This window comes from Carassius carassius, chromosome 3 (genome assembly GCF_963082965.1).
Source record: "Carassius carassius chromosome 3, fCarCar2.1, whole genome shotgun sequence".
Taxonomy (NCBI): Eukaryota; Metazoa; Chordata; class Actinopteri; order Cypriniformes; family Cyprinidae; genus Carassius; species Carassius carassius.
Genome location: NC_081757.1, coordinates 11,650,540 through 11,677,839, shown reverse-complemented (window position 1 = coordinate 11,677,839; position 27,300 = coordinate 11,650,540). Strand labels below are relative to the sequence as shown.

The 27,300-nt window shown below is 37.7% G+C and overlaps 1 protein-coding gene across 1 annotated transcript; it reads right to left on the bottom strand.

Moving 5' to 3' along the window:
* Positions 1 to 944: 944 nt before the first annotated feature.
* On the bottom strand, positions 945 to 27,300 carry LOC132119368 (exostosin-2-like). Its single transcript, XM_059529248.1, has 15 exons — positions 27,104 to 27,300; positions 25,729 to 26,069; positions 25,410 to 25,633; positions 25,096 to 25,185; positions 21,998 to 22,114; positions 21,719 to 21,914; positions 20,751 to 20,890; positions 20,069 to 20,162; positions 15,924 to 16,055; positions 10,773 to 10,962; positions 6,759 to 6,925; positions 4,946 to 5,089; positions 4,646 to 4,774; positions 2,707 to 2,789; positions 945 to 1,933 (listed from the first exon to the last, which is right to left on the bottom strand). The coding sequence occupies exons 2-15, from the start codon at positions 26,041 to 26,043 to the stop codon at positions 1,795 to 1,797; spliced, it is 2,160 nt and encodes a 719-aa protein (XP_059385231.1). The 5' UTR covers positions 26,044 to 26,069; positions 27,104 to 27,300; the 3' UTR covers positions 945 to 1,794.

The window sequence follows — 27,300 nt, the reverse complement described above, 5'->3', positions numbered from 1 at the left end:
ATATCCCTGTGCAATATATTAGTACGTACTTGTATTGATAAATTGCAATCCATGAATGCAGGTTTGGATTTATAAATGCATAGAAGCTGCACGAAACAAAGTGGATAAAAAATAAATAAACTTTTAACTGCTGATATTGTACAAGTGGATAATGAAATGCATGTTAATAACAGGTGACAAATGCCCTCATAATGTAGAAAAGGATAGCTCAGATAGGTCTAAATGCTTGACTTTGATGATTAGCTCTGAGATAAATGCTCCCTCTCATACACATCTTTCTAAAGTAGACAAATTTGCATAAAACACTCTTCACAAGCTGCAGACAATCTGGCTCTCTGTGTGTAATTGGTCATTCAGTGACATTTCCAATACTTAACATGTTGCTGAAATTTCCTTACCAGATTTTCACTTTCTTCATGCAGGAAGAGTCAGAACAGGAATAGATTTCTCTTCACAAGTTCACTCCCCATGGAGATGAAATGAATTTATCTCAGACGTGCAGGCTTCTGAACCTAAATCACTCAAAGCGCTCAAACATCTGCTTCTGGGCCCATACAACAGAGGCAGCTGGAAAAAAAGACGACAATTCATCCAAAATCTGCACTAAGTCAACATACCATCAAATTAGGAATGAGAATACTCAGAAGTGACAGGAATGAAAACACAACAATGAACGTGAAAACCTCAGAACATTTCACACCAATCAAACTCCAGCAACAACTATTCTAAAATGTGCCGAAATGGCACCTCATTCATTCTCGGATTTTAGGTCACAAAAGGATGACAACTTGTAAAGCATCGTGAATGAGTAATAAATGCCACACTTACATTGCAAGATGCTTGAAAAACAAGCAAGATGCAAAGGTCAAAAAAGCATGTTCACAGAGACCAACATTTAAAAAAAAATTTACTTTCACAGTCAGAATGACCAAAATGCACATCTCTAAATGTTTCCACACTGTTTATTACATATAATACTTCTTAATGTAAAAAACAAATAAACCACAAACCAATTCAAAGAAATTAAGATATCAAAAAGAAATGTGACAAGAATTGCATGAATGAGTTCTTTGCAATTTCATGGCATTTAACCATACTGTTATCAACTGTACAATATATAACTCTGCAAATAGTGTCTTTTAATATCTAGTAATACCCAAAATAAGCTTTAATTATGCAGACATAAGAGTTGAACTAATTAGGGAACATTTATATAAAATACTTTTTTCTCCAGCAACTTTCAAAAAGTCAGCAACTGAATATAAAACGAAATGTCAAACTGATATAACTCAAACTTTAGTATTAAAATCACTAACAGTGACTGTGCAAAACAATATCTCATGTACAAACTAACGGCCCCAACTCAACATCTTAGATACTCAGTTCAAGTCATGCTACAATTTGTTCAGCATTATGCATATCTTTAAAATAAAAAACAAGTTAGACTATAAATGTAAAATTACATTAATATATATCCTCCACTGTTGGCTGTGATTCATCTGTATGCGTTTACTTTCCTCACAAGGCTATAGTGTCAACCACAAGGAAGGTTTAAGACCAAGCCAAGCTCTGACCTGTCCTCATCAGACTTGATGTATCGTCCCGTTTTAGCAATTCGTCCTCAAGAGTGAAAACATGATAATAAGTTATACAGTGCATAATTTCCCATTACACCACAAGTGGAACGGCACTCCTCATAAGTCATTAGGTCAGATACGGAGCGAGAAAGAGAAATCCTGGAGTGCCCATAGCCTGTTTGAGAGATAAAAGTGGTGGGAAAGAGCAGTGGTAGTGTCACAGACTACCAATGTTGGGGAAACTTTTGAGTTTCTCTGGGAAGTCGTCTTTATAGAGTACTGGATCGGCACGGTGCTCGACAACCTTCAGAGGCATGGTGGCAAACACAGAGGCGAACTTGTTTATGCACTCAGACCTGGAAAGAAAAAAGAAAGAGGGTGAAAAAGTGAAGGAAAAAGGGAAACATGGATCTGATGCCAGTGTTGGAAAATTTGTCTTCCAAAAAATGGCAATTCATGGCACAACTAGCATTTTGTAGAAGCATCAGATTCATGAAGTGCATGCACAATGTAAAACAGGGATCAGATGTTTTCAAAATGCCTGGCATTCCCAGGACCTTGCACTTATGACAGGAAATGTATCGAGAGAGATCATAACCAGAGGCAGGAACCCCTTCATCAATCTAAACAAGTGTGACCCCGGGAAGGGTTCAGCAGTCAACGGAGCCCCTGATTGGCTGCTACCACTCCATATTCACTTCAAGGTCAAACACTCTCTCGCAGGCTGCTTGGCTGCTTTAATGCCTCAAACACAGCTTGGAAGTATGAAACCAATCATCAAGACTGATTATGCTTCAGCGGATGAGGAAACGGTTGTGATTTTCAAGGAAAATCAATTCAAGCCTTTCTGATGAATGCTTCGCATGGTTCATACATGAATTGAAACACAGAATGAATCAATGATTTGTGGTGAGCCTCTGACAGAGAGGAAAGTCACAGTTCTTTGAGAAGGAACGTTTTTCGTAAGGTCCAGTGAATCTGAATGTTTTGATCTGAGAGCACAGGAAAGTATCTTCTACTGCGCTACAATGAGCCAATTGTTGGTTAAACTCACAATGTGTTTCAGATGCCAAGAATGCTGCCAGAGCCCCCTCTGCCCACCTAAAGGGAATCCCTGTTTATACTGTACCTCTCCACCATGTGCGTCTGGTCTAGGGACAACCCGTCAATCGCTGTACACTCCGGGCATTTGAATTTCTTCCGAGGAGTAACCTAGAGAAAGAGAGAAAAACAAATGTGATGTATGTGATCGTTTAATCTCTTCTGTTTCAATCTCAAAATAAGTCTCAGTTCTCAAACTGTCCATTTTATTGTGGAATTGTTTTCTGTGTCCATCTTGCAAAACAAGTCCTTCAAAGTTTGTCCTTATAAAAATCATTGTCTCATAACACTGTAAAAAATATTTTTGGTCTGACCAATTTCCTTTCTATAAATACTCATGAGTTAGTCTGTTATACCCTACAACAATGTTTCTCAACAACAGCCTGGTGACCCACCTAGCAGAAAGTTTTAGATGCCTCACTAATTAAAACACCTAGTGTTCTAATTAATCAGAATATGGTGACATCAAAAACATTCTCAGAGTTGGTTCCCAAGGAGGACTGGAGTTGAAATCACTGTCCTAAAAGATACAATGTATTTCAGTGCATAAAACTCAACAAGTGTTTTATCTGTTCTGACCACAAAAAATAAAACTGTCTGACCTGCATGCATCTGTATTTAACAAAATTAATGCTGAGAAATCATGACACACTCCTTATATTAAAAAACAACAGAATCTGACAGCATTGATAAGATTGTTTAATAATGAGCTGGGACTGCAATGATGGGCTTCTGTAAAGTGTGTGTATGTGTGTGTTTGGGAGCTGAGTGGGAGGAGATGACTTGATGACAGGTCATATAAGTCAGATGTAATGAGAGAGCAGTTCATGCCAATGGCCTAGCTAAACGACCCTATCTGCCGCACTCATTAGACAAATGATGTACAACCCCTGTGCCCCATCCCTCCTTCAACAACACACACAAATGACTGACACTATCCACAGTGAGAGCAAGGGGTTAGGGCACTAGGAGGTGTGGGTGATGTGGGGATGTGGAGGAGAGAGGGGAGAAGGTTCACAGCGTAACTGACTGCAGAATGAATGTGCCCCAGTGAGCTTAGAAAAACAGAATGTCCAGGAGAGAGGCAGACAGTGACATCCAGATAACAGAGGTTAAGGCCAGGACTTTACAGTCTGAAGAGCACCTGGACAGAGTCACTGTAGACAACAGAATATAAAGGCTTTAGGAGAAAGGTGAAAGCTGATCAGAGACAGAGCTCCAGGGAACACTGTCAGAATCCACACATTCTTTTAGGGAGTGCCCACATTGATTTTTTAATATTACTTTTTGCCTCCAGATTTGTCAGCCTGTCCAATTCTTCAAATGAAAGCCCTAATAGTTTGCAATATTATTAACGGTGTTGATTTGCTTACAATGTTTCCTGCACTACTTTTTCATGATGGCACTAGACTGCTACTGAATCCCAAGTGCTACGGCAAAAAAGTAATATGCGAGTTGTGAGCTTGCAGTCTTAATAAATGTGATGGGATTTTGGTTTCCTCATTGTAAAAAGAATGGCACTGCAGTTCAAAAGTTTGGAATAAGTAATATTTGTTTTTGAAAGAAATTTTTATTTTTATTCAGCAAGGACACATTAAATTGCTAAACTGAAAATAAAGACATTTATAATGTTACAACAAAAGAGTTCCATTTCAAATACATGCTGTGAGCATACCATTTATCAAAGAATCCAGGAAAAATGGATCACGGTTTTGAATGGGAATATACTGTATGAAGGAAACACTGTAACAATACCGTAAAGGTTTTGGCTTTTGATATTCATTTCCATTAGTGATTTGGGTGGGCTAAAGATGGAGCTTTGTGTACTCTTATTTCAGAAAAGCAAAAAAAAAAATTAATAAATCTGTCTTTCCATGATATGGCCCATTTGATTTCCTCCAAAGTAGTTGCAGAACCAAAACAAACAGGCACTATCAGAACACAATCATATTCTGAGGTTATGTTACCTTTATTGGGGCTTTGCCAGTGATGTTGGCCACAAGGAAATTCATGGCAATATCTTCACAGTTCATATGAGCATCCACCCAGTTCTTAATGTCTCCGGGCATTTTATATGTGTAGAGATAGTTGAAGTACTGGAAAGGAAACATAAACCATTTTGATGAAAAGAATGACCTTAATTGAGGGTTTTGAATCACAAATGACAAAAACCCCTATTGATCTCTGAGGGACAACATAAAGCGAGGACAGGGACATGACAAGATTTTGGCAGAAGTAATGGAGTCTATGAAGGATTTGTGCTGTACCTTATGATAGAATGCAGCACCAGTCAAGACCATTGACACTTCATTAGTCCACTCAGACTCATATTTCCACTTGCCCATTTCGTGGTCCCATAAGTGGAGCCGTCCAGGATATCCAACCAGCCTATCTGGAAACTCACGCCACACCTACACACAGAACAAATTTGAGACATCATATAAACCAATCACAAAATTTAAGACCATAAAGGATCAGTCAACTGTTCAACAATTAGAGTCGTTTTAGATAATACTGACTTCAAAGGGTGGCAAACCTTGAATATCTAGGGTTAAATCAATGAAGTTTAGGTCTAACGGCTTGTTAATCCCCAAAATTACAGACAGGCCTACCACAGAATATGATGTAGAAATTCTTGAATGTCATTCCCAAGTAGCAAAAGCAGCTAGTGTTTAGCCATGCAGCCATGTCTAAAGCTGTCTTCCATTTCATACAATTATCCATAAATTACACTTCATTCTCTCAATAGTGTATAAATGCCTGCAGGTGAGTTGAAGGCAAGCCTGTAGCCATAGATAGCATTGGTTGTCCTGTCATACTTCATATGTGAAAAAATTTAATTATATATATATAAAAAAAATAATAATAGAGACTTCAACCGTAAGGAATGCTTTGAGATGCCGAGCACAGATTTAGGCAAGAGGATGGTTTGAAAATCCTGCACTGCATGTAAGCTCAACTTTTAAGTAGGAGTGACCCAAAGAGGTACTGGGATCACAGTTCTGCTCTATCATCATTGTGCATGTGGGGAAGACAATTAATCCATAGTTATTCCAGATACAATCCCTGGAAATACTGTGAATTTAGGCAACTACTTCAATCGAATCCATTTAACTATTAAGATAAAAGCTGTTCATCCAGTGCGATAATCTGTAAGTCACATGCAGACTAAGTATACTACCATTTACAGACCTGCAGTCTGTCTGTTTTGTTCCTACACAAACCAAACTAAGGAAGGAAAATAACCAGGTTCCAAAGAAAGCATCAAATGCTCAAAAACAAGCTCTAAGTATATAGGGCAAAATGTATTCATTTCTCCCTGAATGCAGTAATAGCTCAATCTGAAATCAAACTAGTTTCCTGAATTATAATTAGTGCAACCAAAATGAAAGTATACTACATTTCAAAACTTTGGGGTCAGTATATATTTCATCATCCAGTTTTTTTGTTTTGTGTTTTTGCTTGGAAAGGCTTAATTTACATCATCAAATATTCAGTAAACAATAATTTCAAATAACTGTTTACCATTCAAAAATATTTTAATATGTAATTTTGTGATTTAAAAGCTGAATTTTCAGCAGTCATTATTAATGCAGTCTTCAGTGTCACTTGATCCTTCAGAAATCATACTACGTTGGCTCATTTTAAGGTCAAGAAAAATTTATTATCAATGTTGAAAACAGCTGCTCGATATTTTTTGTGGAAACTGGTATACTTTTTTTTCAGGATTCCTTGATGAACTGAAAGCTCAAAGAACAGCATTTACTTGAAATGGAAATCTTTTGTAACATTATTTGTTTTACTGTCATTTTCGATCAACTGAATGCAACCCTGCTGGAAAAAAGGCATTCATTTCTTAAAAAAATAAATAAATAAATAAATAAATCTTACTAGTCCCAAACCTTTGAAAAGCATTTGTGCTATGTAAGACGACTGGTTTGCACCTAGATGCAAGACCCAATACAGAAGTAGAGACTAACTTCAAGCTACCCGTATATACTAAAGCTTCATCAGTGTACTATGTACATATATTTTGTAGTAAGTAGTAGGACACAAACAGGGAAACAGTGCTTTTACTACCTCATATCCAAACTGCAGCTCATCTGAGGTCAACATGATGATGTCATCATCAATGGCCAGGACAGCTTCTGTTTCGATCTCATCAAAAGGGAAGAAGCGATTGCTGAGCTTGTTTTCTTTGGTGCGCAACACTTTAAGAGGTACTGCGACTTTGGGCCAGAGCGACTCTGTTACAGAGAGAAGGAGAAAAAGAAAACAGTGAGCTAATAATAATAATAATAATACACTGTTAGTTTCAGAGAAGATGAAAAACTATGAAAGATGGCAGCAACTGTGGAAAAGAGAACGTGGGTGGATAAATCTAAACACATCACGGAGTAAAAGCACATATGAATCTGACCACACTTACATTCTTCTCAGGGCAGAAGAGACAACGCTCTTTATTTTCAGTTGTGTAAGAGCTTGGGAGGAGTTCAGAGCACGCAGAAGACAGATGGCACACACAGTGTCACCTCATAAAACTGAGGAGAGAAAGTCTACTGGAACTCAAACACAGAGACCCTTAAACTGGGGGAAGTCAGCAATTACACCGCTACCCCAAAGCTAGGGTATAGACCCTGGAAATCTTAGAAGATCTGGAATGAGCTCATCTCCGTTAGGTCGATGCAATTCAGCCTACAGTGTACTTCCACAAGATGACACAACAAACTATGAAAGGAAAAAAGAAAAGTATTTCCTAGCTGCCGGAAAACCTCCATGGCCTCAGACAAATGCGGAAAGAAGAGCCAGATTTTCACAGGCAAGTAAACTGATACTGTCACCACATCCAAGCCTGGCATTGAGGGTTCAACAAAAACTGAAATAAACGTGGTCAAGATGGACTACAAAGATAAGTAACATTTTAACAACTAAAACTAACTGGCATAATCCAGAGCACCACAATGCACAAACTTAGACATTAACACATCATAAATACGCACCATAAGAACTAGCAGGAATCTCGGCTGCGTCAAACAACTTGCGAGAAAGATTTTAATGGTCTGTAATCACTTCCTTGCCCTGTACTGAAATTTCACTTGGGCTGTACTTTACAGCGGGTAAAATAAGTATTGAACACATCACCATTTTTCTCAGTTAATATATTTCTAAAGGCACTGTTGACATTAAATTTTCACCAGATGTCTGTAACAACCCAAGCAATCCATACATTCAAATAAAACGATACAAATAAGTTCAGAAATTAAGTTTTGTGTAAAAAAATGGAATGACCCAGGGAAAAAGTATTGAACATGCTTACTGAAATTAATAGTTTGTACAAAAGCCTGTCTTTAATGACAGCTTCAAGATGCCTCCTGTATTGAGAAACTAGTCGTATGCATTGCTCAGGTGTGATTTTGGCCCATTCTTTCACACAAACAGTCTTCAAATCTTGAAGGTTCTGTGGGCCTCTTCCATGAACTCTGATCTGCAGTTCGTTCTATTGATATTCTATTGTATTCAAGACAGGTGATTGGCTGGGGCATTCTAGCAGCTTTACTTTCTTTTTCTGTAACCAAATGAGTGTTTCCTTGGCTGTGTTTTGGGATCATTGTCTCGAATGTCTTGAATTAAATTATATGAATTTTGCCAGTGCTACACCATGATGTTCTGGAGTGATGTGCAGTGCCATTTGACATCCAAACATGGTGTGTATTATGGCATCCAAAGAGTAACATTTTTGTCTTCAACATGCTTTTTCTTCAGCAACAGAGCCTTGCGTGGTGAGCGTGCATACAGGCCATGCCGGTTGAGTGCATCACTTTCTGAAGAACTCCACAAGTGGTCCTTGTTTCTTAGAAAACTCTTCTGATAATTATTTTTACTGCTCTGTCAGAAATCTTGCGAGGAGCACCTGGTCGTGGCTGGTTTGTTGTGAAATAATGTTCTTTCCACTTCTGGATTATGGCCCCAACAGTGCTCACTGGAACATTCAGAAGTATAGAAATCCTTCTGTGACCAATGCCAGCAGTATGTTTTGCAACAATAAGGTTGTGAAGGTCTTGAGAAAGTTCTTTGCTTTTACCCATCATAAAATGTTTCTTGTGCGACGCTGGACATGAGACACCTTTTTATAGGCCATCAGTTGAGACTGAACCAACTTAAATACATTTTCACTGACACCTCCCTATCTTCTATTTGTGTTCAATACTTTTTCCCTGTGTCATTCTACTTTACCACACAGAACTAAATTCCTGAACTTATTTGTTCTGCTTTCTTTGTATGTATGGATTACTTCGCTTGTTTCTGACATCTGGTGAAAATTTCATGTCAACAGCACATTTAGAAATATATCTACTGAGAAAAATGATTATGTGTTCAATACTTATTTTACCCGCTGTATGTAGGTACATTTTAAAAGACCTTTAGGAAATTATATCCCCTGTGACACCACCATATAAAAGTTCTCCTCCCCTCCTCCCTAAACACTGTCCTATTGTCAGAAGTTGCCAGCAGCTCATTAAAATGACAAACAGTCAAGACTTGGGCTGCTAAAGCTGTTTGAAATAAACAAACATAATCAGTGATGGAAAAGGGTGTGGAGGAAATCCATCCTCATCACGGCCTGAGCTCCAGGTTGACCCGTGAACAGACCTTATTAATTCTAATGGGTCACAAAAGCTTGAGCCCGGCTTCACCGATGCCTCTAATCAAAGGCAACAATGAATCATTAGTCTACTTCAAAGTATTTCCCTTCATAATGGCATTCCTTAAATCTATGTAGAGGATATATTTAATTCCCTATTCCGTTTTTTCCAAGGGACTTCATAAACAAACGAATACCTAATCGCCTTTGTATCATTAGAGGCAGAGCCACAATAAATAACTACTAATATCAGCTTATTTTGTAGTGTAGTGGGCCATAAATTTGACCAGAGCTGCAGGAAAGCGAGACCGTTATGGAAACGATCCTTTTGGTTTGACAATAAAGTTTAAGGGTGGACGTCTGGTGAAAACAGGTCATATATCACAGTGAATTAAACACACTTAATTTGTCTAGTCAGGAGTAATAGGATGCACAGATATTAACAGCTCATAGATGGTCAATAAGAAAAGCCAAATTTCTGCCATCTCCACACATGCATCTATATGCCAGGGGCAGTAACAAACATTTGGGTTCTCACTCCATATCGTAAGATAAACCAGAGAGGTTTGGCCACAGACCAAGGCACATCATGCTTTCAATTCTCCAACCTCAAGAGGAACATGATTTGGCAACTCGCTGGCTTATCATTCATCTGCTCCATATGAGGGGTTTCATGTCTTTTGTGAAAGCCGCACACAACTGCATTTCATATGAGTGTCACATTTTCATTCTTTAATAACTGAAGCTGTCAGGACAACAGTGTAGATTTAGTCACAATCTCTTTTAAAATTCAACAATTTGCTAACCAAACAAATACATTTAGTCAAATGAAATACGTTTTATTATCCTGATCGAGACCGGCAATGTTATTGAAGTTCTGGCAGATGTCAATAACAATTTTATGTCAAGAATTATCTTCATGCTATGGCCAGTAACAAATAAATGGCTGATATTAAAACTGAATGTTTCTCTATATTTCATACTGTTTAAAATAAATATAATACAATACAAACTAAAAGCAGTCATTTTAAATGCTAAAAGTGATTCTAGGCATGGATCTAAAGTCAACATTTAACAGCATTAATAAGCAGGTGTTTCAAAGATTAACTTTAAATGAAGGTTACATAATGATGAAAGTCATCTAAAGGTAAAAATAGGGAAGATGAGCATACACAATTAGACATAAAATATTAGCGGATACATATTTATCCAACAGCCGATACATAGTACCCCCCAAAAACTCTTAAAAAAAATAAATAAATAATAATAATATAATACATATATCGTAGTAGTAGTAGCTATTTATTTTTATTGCCTTGTCAGCATCTAAGGCTACCTTCACGGCAAAAACACAAGAGTTACATAAACACAAAATAAAAACCAAGTGAAAACAGCATTTAAAATGACATATAGTAGAGATATATAGTGCAATCCTACAATGTGACACTAACCTTCAGGGGGGCTCTTGTTCTGGTTGTTCCACACCACCAGTAGTTTGGCCAAGCTGGGCACCTTGGAGATCTCAGTGATGACCCTAAAGAGACTTTCGATTCGATCATAGGTCAAGACCACAGCCGTGAACCCTGGTAAACGTGGCGGTATAAGAGGAAGGAAAAGTGGACTGTTCACACTTGTCCATTTCTGTTGAGATAAAAAACAAACAATTTAAATAAGTCAGTGGGAAACTCAATTCAGTGTACAACAAATGCAAAGACTTTCCATGACTTATTTAATGACAAAATTTGCATTAAGATAAACAGCAGCCCCAGCCAAAACATGGCTTTATTTGGAAACACGCATGGACTATAAAATTTAAAGATTACTGAGAATGCAAAAAACCAGCACTGGTGGGTAGGTGATTAAAAGTGGCATGGAATGTCGAGCGCACAACCAACAAAGTTTAGAGCAGAGTTAACAAACAGCTGAAGCAGCATGCCATGACCTTTCATTGTGCCAAACATTCACCTAAACCTTCTCCTTCAGACGAAAATAAAATGCCAGGATCTCATTCCCTATAACCAAAAGAACTGCTATCAGCTGGACTTGAAACGACCTAATAAAGCATCTCTATCGTGACAGTCTTTTAAAATGTCTAATCGCAGTTTAATCCACAGAAGGCTTTTGTGTGCATAGGTGCTACATTCCTTGCGGTAGTCTAAATTTCAAAAAGTGGATGTTTTCCTTAGCTGACCTGAGTGAAATCTGGCAGAGAGCAGAAGACGAATACAACTTGAAATAACTTGAAGATCCAATACAATGTGGTTAGATATTAAGAGCTAAGTGAAATACTTCCTTGCTTCAGGCTCTTTGTCATTCCATGGCATCCGTCCATCCTTTTCCTGTTAACTGTTATGTATCTGAATTTGATTAGAATGTTAAACTTCCTGGTGTTCTTCTTGAAATAAAATGCAAACACATGGTATCCACTGAAGCTTGGTCAAAACATCAACAGCTCGTAATATTTCCCTTCCTACAAAATAAGAACAGAAACTGAGAACTTGATTCCAGTGTCATTTGTTATGAACATTAGTTCTAGTCAGCACCAATCGGTATGCTTAATATCATCAAAATACCATCAACATTAGATCTGTCTTTTACTGGCGATCTTGATCCACACAGATCCAAAATAGAGATCTCTATTGCAAACACAATATTTCTAAGAACCATTGAATCCTCACTTCATAATATTCTGAACTATTTCTGGACATACTCAAGCTTTGAGCTGTAAAATAGTTCAATATTAGATCTAAACCCATCTCTTGGGTATGGAACTGTATATTGGCTAATATTTCTATTTAAAATAATTTCTACTTTATCTGTATGCTTCTTCCACAATTCTGGTAGTTATAAAAAGCGTTTTACTGTGGCTGTTAATCCACCATTAGACCACCATCAAAGCAAGCTCGTGTTTTAATGTAAAGTGATACACCTATTAATCAGCACAATTCCAATTCTAATTTGGATCTCTTTTGTTGCTATTTATCCAAAGCGGTTTTGTCGAGAGTGGAATTTTATGATCACACTCCAATGAACTCTGCTGCAGCAGGGGTGCAGATGAGTGCTGGCAGGACTGGGGTGAAGCAGGGGTGCTGGGACGCTATCGGCGTCAGTGGCTGTCTCCTGCCAGTGTGGGGCTTGGCTCATCTTCCTGGCCCGCTTTAAAACAGCCTGTAAACTCCCAAAGATGCACGTACTGGAGCCCAGATCAAGTGACACTGTAAAGTAAATACTGCGAGGGCTTAAAGGGCCTCTGATGCGGTCATGAAGACTGCTGTTTATTGGCCTGAAGAATAAGAACTGAACGCAGACTGAGTACACAGACTTTCTTTACCGTTCATGGTCTCTTCTATTTCTATCCATTGAACAACAACAATAAAAAAAAAGTCTAAAGAGTGCTTCACTTTTAATTTGAAGATTAATTTGAAGAATAAAAAAAAAAAACACTCCCAATGCAAAAGGAATAATTTTGGACCTGGTTTGAATAGATTTAGTGTGAAAGATTATTTGCATCTGGTGCACAGATCCTAAACTCTGTAGCTGAAGCCAATTCTATTTTCATTTCAAAAAGAAAGAAGAAAAAAAAAGAAACCACCAAAATCTCTCATTTTGTCCATGTAAAATTCTCACTTTTGTTGTGAGGCCTTCATTTAAATGTTCCTCATTATAACAGTATTAATAACACTTCCTTTAATCAAGGCGTGTGTTTGATTAAAAAAAAAAAAAAAAAGCTAAAAAGGCCACACAATATGAGACCCCCAAGCAGAGATGCTATGGCGCTGATAGTCTACAACAAGACTGTGGGCCCGTTACACCCTCCTATCCAGCAGCTGCTGAAGGTGCCCGCAAATAGAGAATCGTGGTTAACCAGCTCTCTCACAGCGTCCGCCACGGTCTGTCACCATGGACACAGCCGTCCTTCATACAACATCAGTCAACCATCCTGCTAATAAAAAACAAACTTTATATGCCAATGGAAATTTCTTTGAGGTGCCTGACATGGACACCAAAAGCAGAGGGGGAAATAATTAAAGTACCACTGTGACATATAAGTGGTAAGATGAATAAAGAAGAACACTGGGGTGTGGTTCATATAAGCTCGCTCTGAATGCTCTGATCTAATTGGGCAGGCTCCAGTGCGGTTCGGCACATGTCGAGACTTTGTGATTTGTTAAAGTAAATAAGCAGGAAAACAAGACTAATTTTTTATTCCAACAGTCAACGCCAGAATATTTGCTCGCGGTTAGTCAGTGTTCACCTGCTACTTGGAACGAGCCGTAAATGACCGGGCTCTCAACTTTTGGCTTGTTTCTGTGAATGCAAATTTGCTTAAAACAAAAAATGGTTTAAAATACGATGCCAATAAGTGCCATTTAATCCTCTTCATTAATACTTTGAAATGCATCATACGGAGAGAAATTACACACCTAAAGACGTGACTGTTATTATCATTTCGGATTCGAAAGTGTACGGGTTAGACACAATTACTCAAGAAGAGCTTGTTATTGGGCACCAGAATTCTTTTGTCACACGTGAAAAGAAGAGGTTACAGGTGACCCGAGTGATGGTGAGGGATTGCATGGCGTTTCATGTTGGCTGAGGGGGCTTGGTGAGTCTTGCAGCTGGGATCATAGTAGTACAGCTTTAGGATTAGTCGAAAATGGAACCCAGATGAAAGCATGGACGCCTGTTCAATTGCAAAGGCTCAGTGCGCAGAACATTTACCTCCAGATTCTCATTGAAGCTGATGGGCACCGATTGCTAACATCACAGAGACTGGGCTAAAATAAGAGCTGCATTCTAAGTGGCAGCAGCTTCCTGTAGATTTGAACTGTCGGGAACAGGCACCGGTCACGTTGCTTTAGATTCGTCCTTCAAACAGATGAACAGTGCCTGCCTTCTTTCCAATTCCAGAGAGAAATAGGATGGGAAATGAATACATCACTGGGACACGCAAGGCACATACAGCACATGTTTGCAAATCACACATCTGAAATAGTAGCTTTTTTTTTTCTCAGCTCTATTAACCTTCAGCATTTAAAAATCTGACTAGGCATTCCAAAAACGAGTGACTTTAAGAATTCTTCACACATAATAAATGTATGATGGAACATAAAGCATTCGTTTGGTAAGCAGAGGCCGAATGCGAGTTCCCTCAGAAGTCAAGCACAAAAGCTGCCTGTCCTGACAACGTCTCCATGGCAGAGCTGGAGAAATGTGCTTTCAATTATGTCCCGGTGGATATAGGAAAGCAGAACAAGAAATGCACTCGATTTATGTACTGCTCCGATTCTGCTCAGCATGTTTTTACTGAACATTCAGAAAGTATTTAATATTTCCCGTAACGTTAGCAGTCAAACAGAGTTAGGACTATTAGCCTCTTGGGGGTCTGGATCCCTCCATTTGATCTGAATGGTAGCGTGATGCTGAGAACTGGTGAAGAACAACAAGAACAACGAACAAAACCCCTAATGAACTCCACACTTCTGCCTTTTCTGGTCTTAGCTGACTGTGTTCAAAATTTAGAGAAATGGAAAAACAATGTTGGATTAGTCAGTTTTCAGCACACAGTATGAGATAGGATCTGTGCTCAAATCAGGACTGATTTACAGACAGACAACTGTGCTTTATGTGATGCTGGAGCATTGTCAGGCTCCTACCAATGTGCAATGTTGTCTTTACAAATCTGTCTGCTGTCACTGCTTAGAGACGGCATGTAAAAGCTGAAAAGTATAAGCCCTCTTCTATTATGTTTAAATGGCACAGGCTAACTGTAACTTTAAGTTGTCCATAGGTTGTATCTTAATCTAACATGCCATTTAGGCATGAATTTAATTTTCTGCAAACACACTGAATGTCTTAACAGATCACAAGAGTCAGTGCCTATAAGACAGCAAGAACTGGATACAGTGATTTTACACTTTACTTTGATTAAAGGCCTATTCACACCATGACTAAAACATGCGCAACGAGTTCAAATTCAAAAAAGTCACCAATGAAAGATGAAATATGCATTAGACATGGTATTAATTATCATAGAGGGCTAAAGATAAATACATTTATCACTATGAAACAAGTTTCATTCAATTTGCTGTGAACAGACACCCACAGTCAATCGGAGAAAAATTTGATTATTTTCTAAGAAACAGCCAAAAATAACATGTGGGCAGTTTGGAGAAACGCAATTTGGTCCCACTTTATATTAGGTGGCTTTAACTACTATGTACTTAAATTTAAATTAATAATTTGGTACAATGCACTTATTGTGTAAATACAGTGTTGTGTACATACATGTTTCTACATTGTTACTTATATAAAAAAAAAAACACCTGCATGTAATTACATTTGTACTTAATTTCTGTAATTACTTTTATTATAATTACACTGTGGATCCCTTACACCTTAACCCACCCCTAAACCTACCCACATCACCAAACCTGTCCCGAACCATCCCCCTATCTCACCTTAATAGCAGTATGAACAATATGAACACAATAAGTACATTGCAAGTACATGGTAGTTAAGTCCACCTAATATAAAGTGGAAACCTAAATTTAAACTGTGAAATGCATTGTGTTAACAAAAAGGGGGGGGGGGGTACTTACAACTACAGGAGGATTGTTCCACTCTTCGTAGGTACGAGCTGCATAGGGGTAGATGCGATCGTTAATGATCTGCAGAGTGGTCATGCCAATAGCATTCATGGAGCTGAAGTAGGCTTCCCAAAACCAACGGGCCTAGGGAACAATAAATGGCATGGCATTCAAATATTTGTAGTAAGAGTAGCAAAGAAGAGACAGACTGATAAACAGAAATATATAAGCACACAAAAATCATGTGAAAGATGAATCCAAAGGCATAAGATAAAGCCTCTCACATCCCTTTACTCCCACAATCCTGCTTGTGCCTTTACGACCCTACACAATTTCAAAGGCAAAAAAGCCCATTAAAGACTGGTGACATGACTGCAGGGACCATTCCAGACGGTTATGAGCCCTTTAGACTATCAGTCTTTTAACTTTTCCGCTCAAGTGGCACTGAGACTACAGCTAAAGTTTAAGGGCAGAGGTCAGGTCATTTTACTCCACACCAGCACAGGGACATGCTGCAATGTCATCGCACTTTTGCCATGTTACTTGAATGCTGCTATAATGCTGATTAACACAGATTTTTTTGAAACATTTTTATACATGTATTGTACAAAACGTTTGGGGTCAGTATGAATTTTTTTTTTTTAAAACTTGTTTTAAATTTATATTTAGCATGGATTAATATTTTTTTTAAATGTACAGAACAGTAAGACAGTAAAAAAATTCTTAATTGACCAAAAACATTTACAAAAAATCCTGTTTTCCACATTGAGAATAATGTTATGAAATGATTCTTGCAACATCTAAATGATTTCTTAAGGATCATGTGATCATGATCATTCATGTGATAATATATTAATATATATATATTTTTTTTTTTTTTTTTTTTATTTTTTTTATCAAATCAATGGAGCCTTAGTGAGCATAAAAGACTACAATTTTTTTTTTTACTGGACCCAAACTTTTACATTGGATTGCACAATATGACAAATAATTTTATAATATCATTAGAGAAAAAAACAGCCTATACCTATACCAGTAATTACAAAATTCTGGTTGCTGACCTAAAATCATCTCCACTTTAAGCTGTAACAATTGAACCCTGAGTTTTTAAGAAAAATCAGTATTTGCCAAATATGAAGGTAACAATCTCTATGCATATTCTGTCAATACAAGAACACACTCTTTTCCTTCTACTGCTGATACATTAACAAACCCAAAGCTCCTGCAGTGAGGGGTGAAGAGCACATAAGAGTTAATTACCCATAAAACAGTGTTATCTCCTGCTACGAGGCGCCAATGCCGCAGTGACCCAGCTCCACCCTTCCTGGTCCTTTTTGACCCTGCTCCCTTTAACAGGGTCGACCAAGGGCATGCTAGAGGCAGCCTCATTACCTGGCCTGACCGCAAACAGTGTCTAACTACAAAGAGTCAAATGAGACCAGGCACCAGGGAGAATATAAAAAATAAGAATAATGGCGTTCCAACATTTTCCTGGGCCAATTATTGAACAACGTTAGAGAGCGCTAATGGTCTTTCTTTTCAAAACAACAATTAAAATTTGATTTATTGTGTCATTGGATGAAATAGAGGTTTGAGCAACATTAAACTCAAAGAATCCACTGACCATTCCAGTTACTCTCAAGTGAACTGAACTCAGCATAGCAAGTTTTTTTTTTTGCTTGCTGCACATCTTTTCATTGGTTGCTGTCTTTGTTGTCATATACTCAACCCAGAACTCAGTTCTGCACATTAGAAGAGTGCAGTCGCCCCCCTTTCCATCGGCCCCTAAGGGCCTGGCCCTTAAACCTTAAAGAAATACAACTACACAAAAACAGCTTTTCTTTTTATGGAGAGGGGAAGAGGATTCAAAAAGACTTTCTGATCCCAAGGGGAGCGCAGCCGCCCATAAATCAGCTTGTGATGAAAGTTTCCTTTCCGACCAGGAGAAGGCAGAGAGAAAACCACACCCACCAAACGCTGAACCCGCCCCGTTTGAACGCTTGCAAGAATTTTTATGAGGAGGGAAGAGACGGAGTCTCGTAAGAGTACGTTGGCTACTCTTCTGACACATTTAAGGTTGTTCATATGTTACACTCTTAAACATGCAAGAATAATTCCTTTATCTTATAGGATATCATTCTATAGAACATGTAACTATTGCTATAATAACTGTGGATGAGAATCATAAAAATATTAATGATTCAGTTCCCAAAATTTAATAATTCTGGTTCCATAAATGATTCCTTTAGTACTTCTGAGGAATAAATATTTAGAAAAAAGCAAAAGCAATTCATTGCAAAATGATGAGATAACTTCATTAATAAATGTAATAAAAACAGCTCATCTGAATCATTCATTTAGAAATAGGTTGGACTTGGCACTGATTGCAATGTATCGTTGAGATTCACCAAAAAGAAATAACTCACAAAATTGATTAGTTCAAGAAAATGTTGGATAACGCAGCTTGTGCATCCTTGTTCTGACTCACTAAAAAGAACAGATTCATAAGAGTTATTTGTTATATATGATCGACTGGACTACGCTGGTTGGTGTGCATGGTTGCGATTCACAAATGAATCATTTGTTATGGGAATCTGAGAATACTTGTCCTGCTGCAAATGTTTTCAACTTATCTATCCTAAATAACTGCCAATATAACAAATAACATCAATCTACATATTGACAATACTCAATGGCCACTAGGCAAAAGTACTGAGCATATCATGCATGCAAAATCAACATATATGTGAATATATGCAATACATATTCGACAGATCCGTGCATTTCTAACACTCTTTCAACCCTGGAGAGGGCACAACCAATTAGTAAAAGGACAAGAGACGATTTGATGAAATGTCAGAAATTGCTACTTTCTGAAAGACTTGGCGATCACACATCAAGTACAGTAGCTGGCTGCTCCCTCTGTTGGTCAAAATGCAGAGAAAATCCACTTCATCTATTTCTCACAACCGTCTGTAACACTTCTGCCTCCTATTGTTTGCGTCATCTGCATTTTACGCAGTCCTACACTGAAAGTTCAAGAGGGTTGTCTTCTGGCAAGATCAAGAACAAAGTAGTAGGATTTTTTTTTTAATCCGAGTAAGGTATATATCAAAAACCACTTCTTTTGTACAATGGCAGCCATACAATCGCTCTGCTGTCTGGAGGTGGTATAGGCTAGTAAGAAAGGAGTGGATCAAGATGTGTTCAAGTGTGGGCTGATATCTCACTGGCTTCATGCCATGTCATAATTCCAGTGCAAGATGTGTTTCTGCACACTACGTCCTAACACCACCCAGAAACCTGTGGAACTAAACTACAACATTCTCCTCGCACAAACTATTCGACATCGAGCTGAAGAACTTGAGACGGTTCAAGAAGTCCATGCCAGTGGAAGCAGAATGCAATTATTATTAGTTATGGCTAACATATAGTAATCCACATGGGTATATATATTGACCATAATTATTACAGAGTGAAACCAAAAGATCTCTTTACATGCGTTCCATGTGGTTTAAGCACTTTCGCATAAGTGTACAGCTGAAAAAGCTGAAGGGGAAAAAATAAAGTGTGTGGTTAACAATTTGTTTGGATAAAGATACATCATTAATGCTTAAAATTAGCTTTCATCATGATTTACTATGGCAGGAGAAATTTCATCTTTAGAGAATCAAAAGTACACACTTGCAGGAATATTGTTTTTGGCATTAACCCACCTGTCTAACGGTTATTTTCATAGTAGAGCTAGCACTCCATTGAAAGGAAAAAAGAATGTTAGTGGAGAAGAAGAGAGGTTGTCACTTCTTTAACCTCAGCTTCACCCTGTATTAAACCTGAGAGGATTGCTCGCATTTAGTCTGAATGTGACTCAGTTGCTGCTTTTGAACTTCGGTTTCGACAGCATTTGGTACAGTTTACTAATGGTCACAAAGGGCTCAGAGTTGTTGTTGTTGTTTTTTCCACAAATAGCTCCAAGTGTATTTGTAATTCTGTTCAAACTTTCACAGAAAAGGATGGAGTAATTGCACAAAATAACAGTCTTCACAGTCATTTTTAGTCCTTGGGTTGACCCAAGAAGTAAAAATGACCCGTCAACCACCATGATGGACAGATGGTGCTGATGCACCGTCACTGCAAAAGTGTAATCACATTCTAACCTGTCTCTGCATCTCCTCCACTTGTCTGTGAGGGATGCTCTTCAAAATAGTGTACATCTCTGGCAACTTCTCTTCTGGAATGACAACAGATGCCCTGCAAATACACATACACACAAATGACTATTCAATGCACTTGAATTTCACGTGACCAAATAAATACTGCAACTTTGACAATAGTAACAAATGTTTTTTTTTACATTGTAGAATGATTTCTGAAGGATCATGTGACACCGAAGAATTTGCAGAAAATTCAGCCTTGCCATCACTTGAATAACATTTTACATTTTAAAACAGAAAACAGTTTATTTCATTAGTAAAAACCAGTTCATAAATTTTAATATTTCACAATAATACTGTCTTTTTACTAAGTTTAGTCTTAGTTACATTAAAAAAAAAACATTAAAAACATTTTTTTTAAAATCTTACAAACCACAAACGCTACAGCATGTTAAAAGTTCAAACATGTATATGATCATTTTGATTAATGAGGTCATTTTTATGTCTAATAATGCACATAAACTCTTGATTTGCTTATTATTCAGTGTTACCTCATGACTTTTGGGAGTTATAATAAGTGTTCAATATGACTTTTCTTTATTAGATATTTATAAGGTGATCAGTACCTATATAAACTTTATCCATGAACACTGGTGACTGACAACAACAGAATTTTGACCTTTACCTTTTCCAGTCCAGCACTTCAGAGAAAGGCAGAATGTAGGAGTCAGCCATGATGACAGGGACACATCCTGCCTGCAGCACATCACTTAGTGTGGCCTGGCCGAGCCGGGCCCCTCGCAGAACTACACAGAATGATGACTCCTACAGAACACACAAGAGACACATTTGTCATCTATAATAAGGATACACTCCAAGACCTCTCCAGCTATGCTGTAACAGACAGCAGTGTGATCTAGGTGTGTGGTGTAAATTAAGGGGTTGCAACGAAAAGTGCTAGAATCAGAGTCTAGAGGGGCTTTGTGATGAAAAGGGGGTGATGGCTCTCACAGGGATTTGGCCTCTGCTCCTCCTCACTGTGGAACGTCTCCCAGATGTGCTGCAGCACCCAGTCCAGATGATAAGCATACTTCCTGTCTAGACAGGGCTGGACGGGGAGATGAGCATGGTGGACAGGAACAGCATGATTTTCTTTTCTTTTGTTTGCTCACACCGATGAAGAAATGTGTTGTGGTGGTAAAGAATGCTTCTGGATGGGTTGAATATTTAAAGTCTCTAGGAATGTTTGGGCCAAGCTCTCAGAGCCAATGATGTATCATTTATGAATTTACTAACTAATGTTTTGTCTATAATAAAAACTGAAATCCGATGTTAGTTAATAATGTAAGCAATTAAACAAATAAATACATACTAAAAGGAAAAAAAATAGGGATGATGTGTCCGAGCTAGTTTGGTTTGATTAGTTATGGAAAAAAGAATATGTCAAAATGATAAATACATTTAACACAAACGCCAGATCAATATGTTATGTTACAGTGCATGCAGTTTCTTAGTGGCAAACATGATGCAAATTTAGTCGCTATGTGATTCTAATATTTGCGACATTCAAAATATGTTCTAGTATATTTACTATGTAAAATTCCATGTCAATTCAATGTTGTTCAATACGAAGGGACGTGCGGAGATACCAACCTGTAAAATTTGTGGGTAGTCGTAGACCTGTCCTTTATAGCAGCGCTTTCTGACCGATGCCAAACCCTGAGAGAGATTACTGCATTTGTCAAGGAGGAGCAGGGCCTCCCCATTCTCCTCCTTCAGCCTCTCCAGCTCCACGCGGTATTCCCGATGGATGGCAGTCTGAGATGACAGAATGAAGTAGCGTCGGGGCCTGAAATAAACAAGTATTATGTGATGTCATTTTCTGTCATTAAATATAAACTGGTTAATCAATGTCAAAAAGCGGGAACTCACCCTGGTTGCCTTTCAGGAAGGTCCACCTCAGCAGAAAAAGGGCTATACACGGGGATGCTGACATCGTAACCCTGCCTGTACGTCCATGTGGAGAAGCCTCCCCCAGCCAGCAGGGCTCTGTAAAAACAAACACATCGAAGATGACAACTCTGTCGCCGTGAGTGTCTGCAAAAGGCACTGAAGATAAAACACATCCTTAATCTGGATTTACATTACAAATGTGCGAACATGCCACTCTGAAGCATTTAACAGAGTTGCCTTCACGTCAATAAAACTTCAAACAGTGCTCAGTTTGAGGGAATGGAGTGAGTATAGGGAGAGCTGCAAATATGGCCACGCAACATACACTGTCTTTTTATCTCAACCCACACATATGGGCAGCTGGTTCTGATGAGGCTGTACGCCAAGCGGAGCACAGCTGGATGAGCCCAGGAAATTCTCTACAGCTCCAGATAAGTGTTCATCATTTCAGGGCTTTCTAGTACATAAACTCACCTTTTCCACCCAAAGCAAAAGATCAGCCAAGTAATAGGCTGAGAAACATGGCCCATGTTGCAGTAAATACCAGGAGATTATGTTTGTCTGCCTGCTCTAGGCGGTAGTGTGCTATTCTCTTTCATGATCGCTCTCAGTGCATCTTTGATCTCTGGGTCTAAGGAACACACTAGGATGATGATACAAATGCACATTAGCAAATTCAATTGAAAAGAAAAAAACAAGACATCTCAATAGGACAGACAGTTCTGGGACATTGATATGTATTAATAGATTTGTTGGGATGCATGTCTATTTTAATTATACATTGCAAGGATTCCAGTTTATCTCAATACAAGTTGTGTTGAAACACCAAGAAGATTCTTAAATCCAGCATGGATTTCTGGAAGAGTCTGGCATCAGTCTATCAGCACTGTGGTTCTATGTCATTGTGGGCAACCATGAAGTGTCAACTCAATCGCACTTATCTACAGAGGTAAAAGAGTGCCATTTTGCAAACTTGTTAAAAACGTTAATTCAACTATCCTGAGGCCAAAAAATATAAGAAAGGATATAAGCGCATTTATTGATTCTCAGGTGACACTGATGCTTGCACAATAACAAACCTAGAGAAACACTGCCCTCAACTGGCGAACATTACATTACGGCTGGGCGATTATTACAAAAATCATAATTGTCCATTATTCCCTTGAAATTCTAATTGCGATTATTAATTAGGATTATCACAAATTTACACTGAATGATGTTCATACCATTGTTTGATGCAACTGCATGCTGTATTTTTATATGAAAATAAACAAGCTGAAAATACTCTAACTGAAAAAAGCTTTTAGTGCTTTTCTATAGTATTAAGCCTCAGATGTCAAATATAAATTAGATTGGTTTCTTCTTTAAATTATAAAAAAGTTAAAATATGAATTGTATCATAATGTTATATTAAAACTAACATTAAAATAATGGGAAAAACCCTTAAGATAACATGTATAAAGTAAAAAACGCATCTTAAGCATGCAGAATAAGGTAAGTGGACTTTGAATGATTGATTTGCCGCTTTGAACGATTATGCAATTGTGGCATCCATAATTGTAATTGTGATTAGAAATTTGATTAATTGTGCAGTCCTACATTACATCCAATCCCCATTAGAAATTAAACATTGCATGCAGTGACAATTTTTGCTGGAGGGAAATCGTTTTCAAGGGCACTTTGTTCTTTAAACTTTGAGGGAACTGCAAAAACCACAGTATGTCTTCAATTTATGTGAAAGACTGCAATTTAACTAAGATTAATCTGAACAAGAATGGATGCCAAACATGCAATAACATTTGGGTGTTGTTGGGAGTTTTCATGTTCAGTGTTTTCAAGGCTAAATTTTATTCAAAATATGAAAATAATTCAACACCCTCACTTGGGGCAAATACAGAGCAAACTGACAGCTACTGACAGCTAGGCCACTAAGGTGTCTGTGAAAGGACTAAATACATACTTAGGCCCTGTCCACACGGACACGGGTATTTTTATAACCGTGACTTTTTTTATGCGGTTCGGCCTTTCGTCCACACGAAAACGCAGTTTCAGGGCACCGAAACCGAACATTTTTGAAAACTACGGCCAGGGTGAGCATTTTCAGAAACGCCGGTTGCAGTGTTGTCGTGTGGACAGTATAACCGGGGTTTTTGCCTTGCGACGTCAGAGTGTGTGCCGTTATCCACTGTGTTTGACGTCAGATTGTGTGCTGCTTACTGCTTCTGATTGGCCAAGGTGACTTTACAATTTGGGTTATATCGCCGCCTGCTGGTGTGGGATGCTCTTGACAGCGCTTGATAGCATGTTTTGGCGTTTTCACGTGGACGGGATTTTTTTTTTTAAACGCAGGAGGAAAAACTCCGGTTATAAAAATACCCGTGTCCGTGTGGACTAGGCCTTAATACATGTGAAAGATCACACAATGTGAATGATCAAATCTTTCCTAGTTTACTCCAAAGCCAGAATTCACAATATCCAAATAAAAGGTGAAGTATCAAGGGTAAAGAGATTATCTGAGAATATCTTCATTACCGCTTAAAAGTTCAGGTTGTTATTGTTTTTGAAAGAAGGTCCTTATGTAATCAAACATACAGTAAACCTGTAATATTGTAAAATATTAACATTTCAAGTAACTATTACCAGTTTTAATATATACTTTAAAATGCTTTTTATAGCTGTGATGGCAAAGCTGAATTTTCAGCAGCCATTATTTCATTCTTTTCAGTCTTACATGATCCTTAAGAAATCATTCCAATATGCTGACTTAGTGTTAGCATTTCTTACTATTATCAATGTTGAAAACACTTGCTCTGCTTAATATTTTTGTTGAATCCATGGTGTTTTTATGCTTCTTTGATGAATTGAAAGTTCAAAAGAACTGCATATATTTTAAACAGGATTTTTTTTTTTTTATCAAAGTGAAACTACAGTTTCACTTCTGTTTATTTTAATACATCTCATTTTAAAATCTTACTAGCACCAAACTTTTGAATGGAAGTGTGCAGAATGTCTAAATGATATGAACATTCAGACTGCCTGACATATTTAGCAATGTGCCTGTTAATTTCTACTCTCACCTGTCTCTGGGCACATCCAGAGCTGTATTGTAATCAGGGGGTCCTCCAGGAAGCATATTGAATAGCAGGTGGTTCATGCCTTTGTCCCACCTAAAAGCATATCAATACATTTATGTAGCTTGCAACAGTGAGTTATGACTTCAGGAATACTGAGCTTATGTTTCTAAAATATGAGTTGTACAACAGCTTAGAAGAGTGCCAGACACTGTAAAAGAGAAAGTGGAGAGCTGCCAGTTTAACAAAAAATAATAAATGAACCAGTAAAGCCAAGGTAGGCAAAGATAATTAGCAAATACTGAAAGATATATATCTACCTTGGCAGCATGGCCAGTGCCTGAGCATTTTCACGAATCCGCAGAGAGTTCTGATTCAACACATCAATAGAGGGTATGAACAGACATGCTCTGCTCACATCATCAGTGTAGAAATCACTGTCCGAGATGGCGCTCAGCAGGTCATTGTATTCTCGAGACAGGCCAGTGCTGCTGATAGGCACTCCTACTTCGTCCACAAATCGCTGAAGAGGATAGATGTACACCTGTGTACAAATACACACACAACATTAATAGATCAAAATAGCCCTGTCATGCATAGACATGCAATCTAAACCTATACTATCTCTTTTTGCATCACCTTGATTTTATTCTTGGGATTATATCCACAGCGATACACATCAAAGCAAGTGTGCATTCGACAGCTCAGGTCACCTCTCTCAGGAATAGGGCTGCTCATAGGTATCCTGACCAAAGGAGCATCATGCACACTACGACGGTCCAGACTCCATTCTGCAGAGGATTCAATGGAGTGAGGCCAGAACTGGAACATACCAGTTGCGATTAACCCAAGTAAGACCACAGAGAAGAGGGTGATGTAGTAGATCCGGTGTTTAGTCTTCATACGGGGTATGAGCGCAGGGCCCCGGGAACTATACTTCACTGCTGCACACATGATGAGCCTTTCCAGAGCCAAAATCACTGAAGACACAGATGAAGACACTGATGATGAACATCTACACGTCAGAGAATATCATCAAATGTTCTGATGGACATGTATTAATAAAAAGACATATACTTACTGTACATTATCTTTAGCACTTCATTTACTATAGTTTTGATTTCTTAAATACAATGAATCTATTATATGACAGATTATTATAATTATAATTAATTATATGACTAATGCATCTACTGACATTTAAGTAATCACGCGATTTTTCGTGATTTATCTGATTCCAATTAATAAATGAAGTATGGCTCAATGTATAAATTAATTGTAATCAGATCAACCAAACACATTGTTTTAATAAACTGAATCAGTTTTCCAACTAATTTCATTAAATGCATTAAGTCATATAATAAACTAGAATTAAAACAATGATTCGTTTAATAAATTAAGTATGGTTCAGTGTATAAGAGTGATTGTTTTAATTCTAATTTATTATATGATTGATCCATGTAATGCCATTTAATTTATTATCTGACTTTACACTCTAACTTGGATTTACTATATGATTAATTTATCTAATTCCAATTTATTTATTGAATGAATAACAGGTCAGGTTACAATTAATTTGCTATATGATATGATTTTTTTTTTTATGTGTATCATATAATAAATTTACAGGAATTAGACAATTGTTTAATCTAATTCCTATTCATTTATTATATGATTAATTGTTCTAATTATAACAAATATATAACGGAATCAATGCTGATTTATTATATTATTAGTACATGTATTTACAAATAATTTATTATATGGATAATTAATCTAATTCCAATTAATTTGTTACACAGTCGATCCATCTAATCTTCTATCATACAATTAACGTTAATCCCTCAAACTCCAGTTGCTTTGTTTAAACTAGTCTCTCGCATTTCTTTAAGAATAATATTTATTAATGTGATAATTCTACACAAAATATGTACTGTCTTGGGTTGTAAATATATCCAAAACACACTCGCTAACGATAGCAGGAACGCTAACAACTACAAAATCACGAACTAACCTTTACGGTAACCAGTTCACCGCCTCAAATCTCAGCACGCCTCAACCATAATCTCATTTGTTGGTCCAGTATGCTACAAAGGCTGATATTGAAATTTTGGACTGAATTTTGTTTATTATCCCAAAGACATTCCTTATGCTAAAGCGACAGCTGACAGGAAAGAATTTCGTCTCTCCTTCTTTCGTAGTTCCATCAGT

Bases quoted from the DNA above. Each gene is read 5' to 3' on its own strand.
- LOC132119368 (XM_059529248.1), bottom strand. From the start codon at position 26,043: ATGTGTGCAGCAGTGAAGTATAGTTCCCGGGGCCCTGCGCTCATACCC. The intron at 25,186-25,409 runs GTAGATATATAT...ATATGCTTTTAG, and splicing joins GCACTGGCCATGCTGCCAAG to GTGGGACAAAGGCATGAACC. The intron at 20,163-20,750 runs GTAAAGGTCAAA...GTGTATTTGCAG, and splicing joins GAAGTGCTGGACTGGAAAAG to GGCATCTGTTGTCATTCCAG.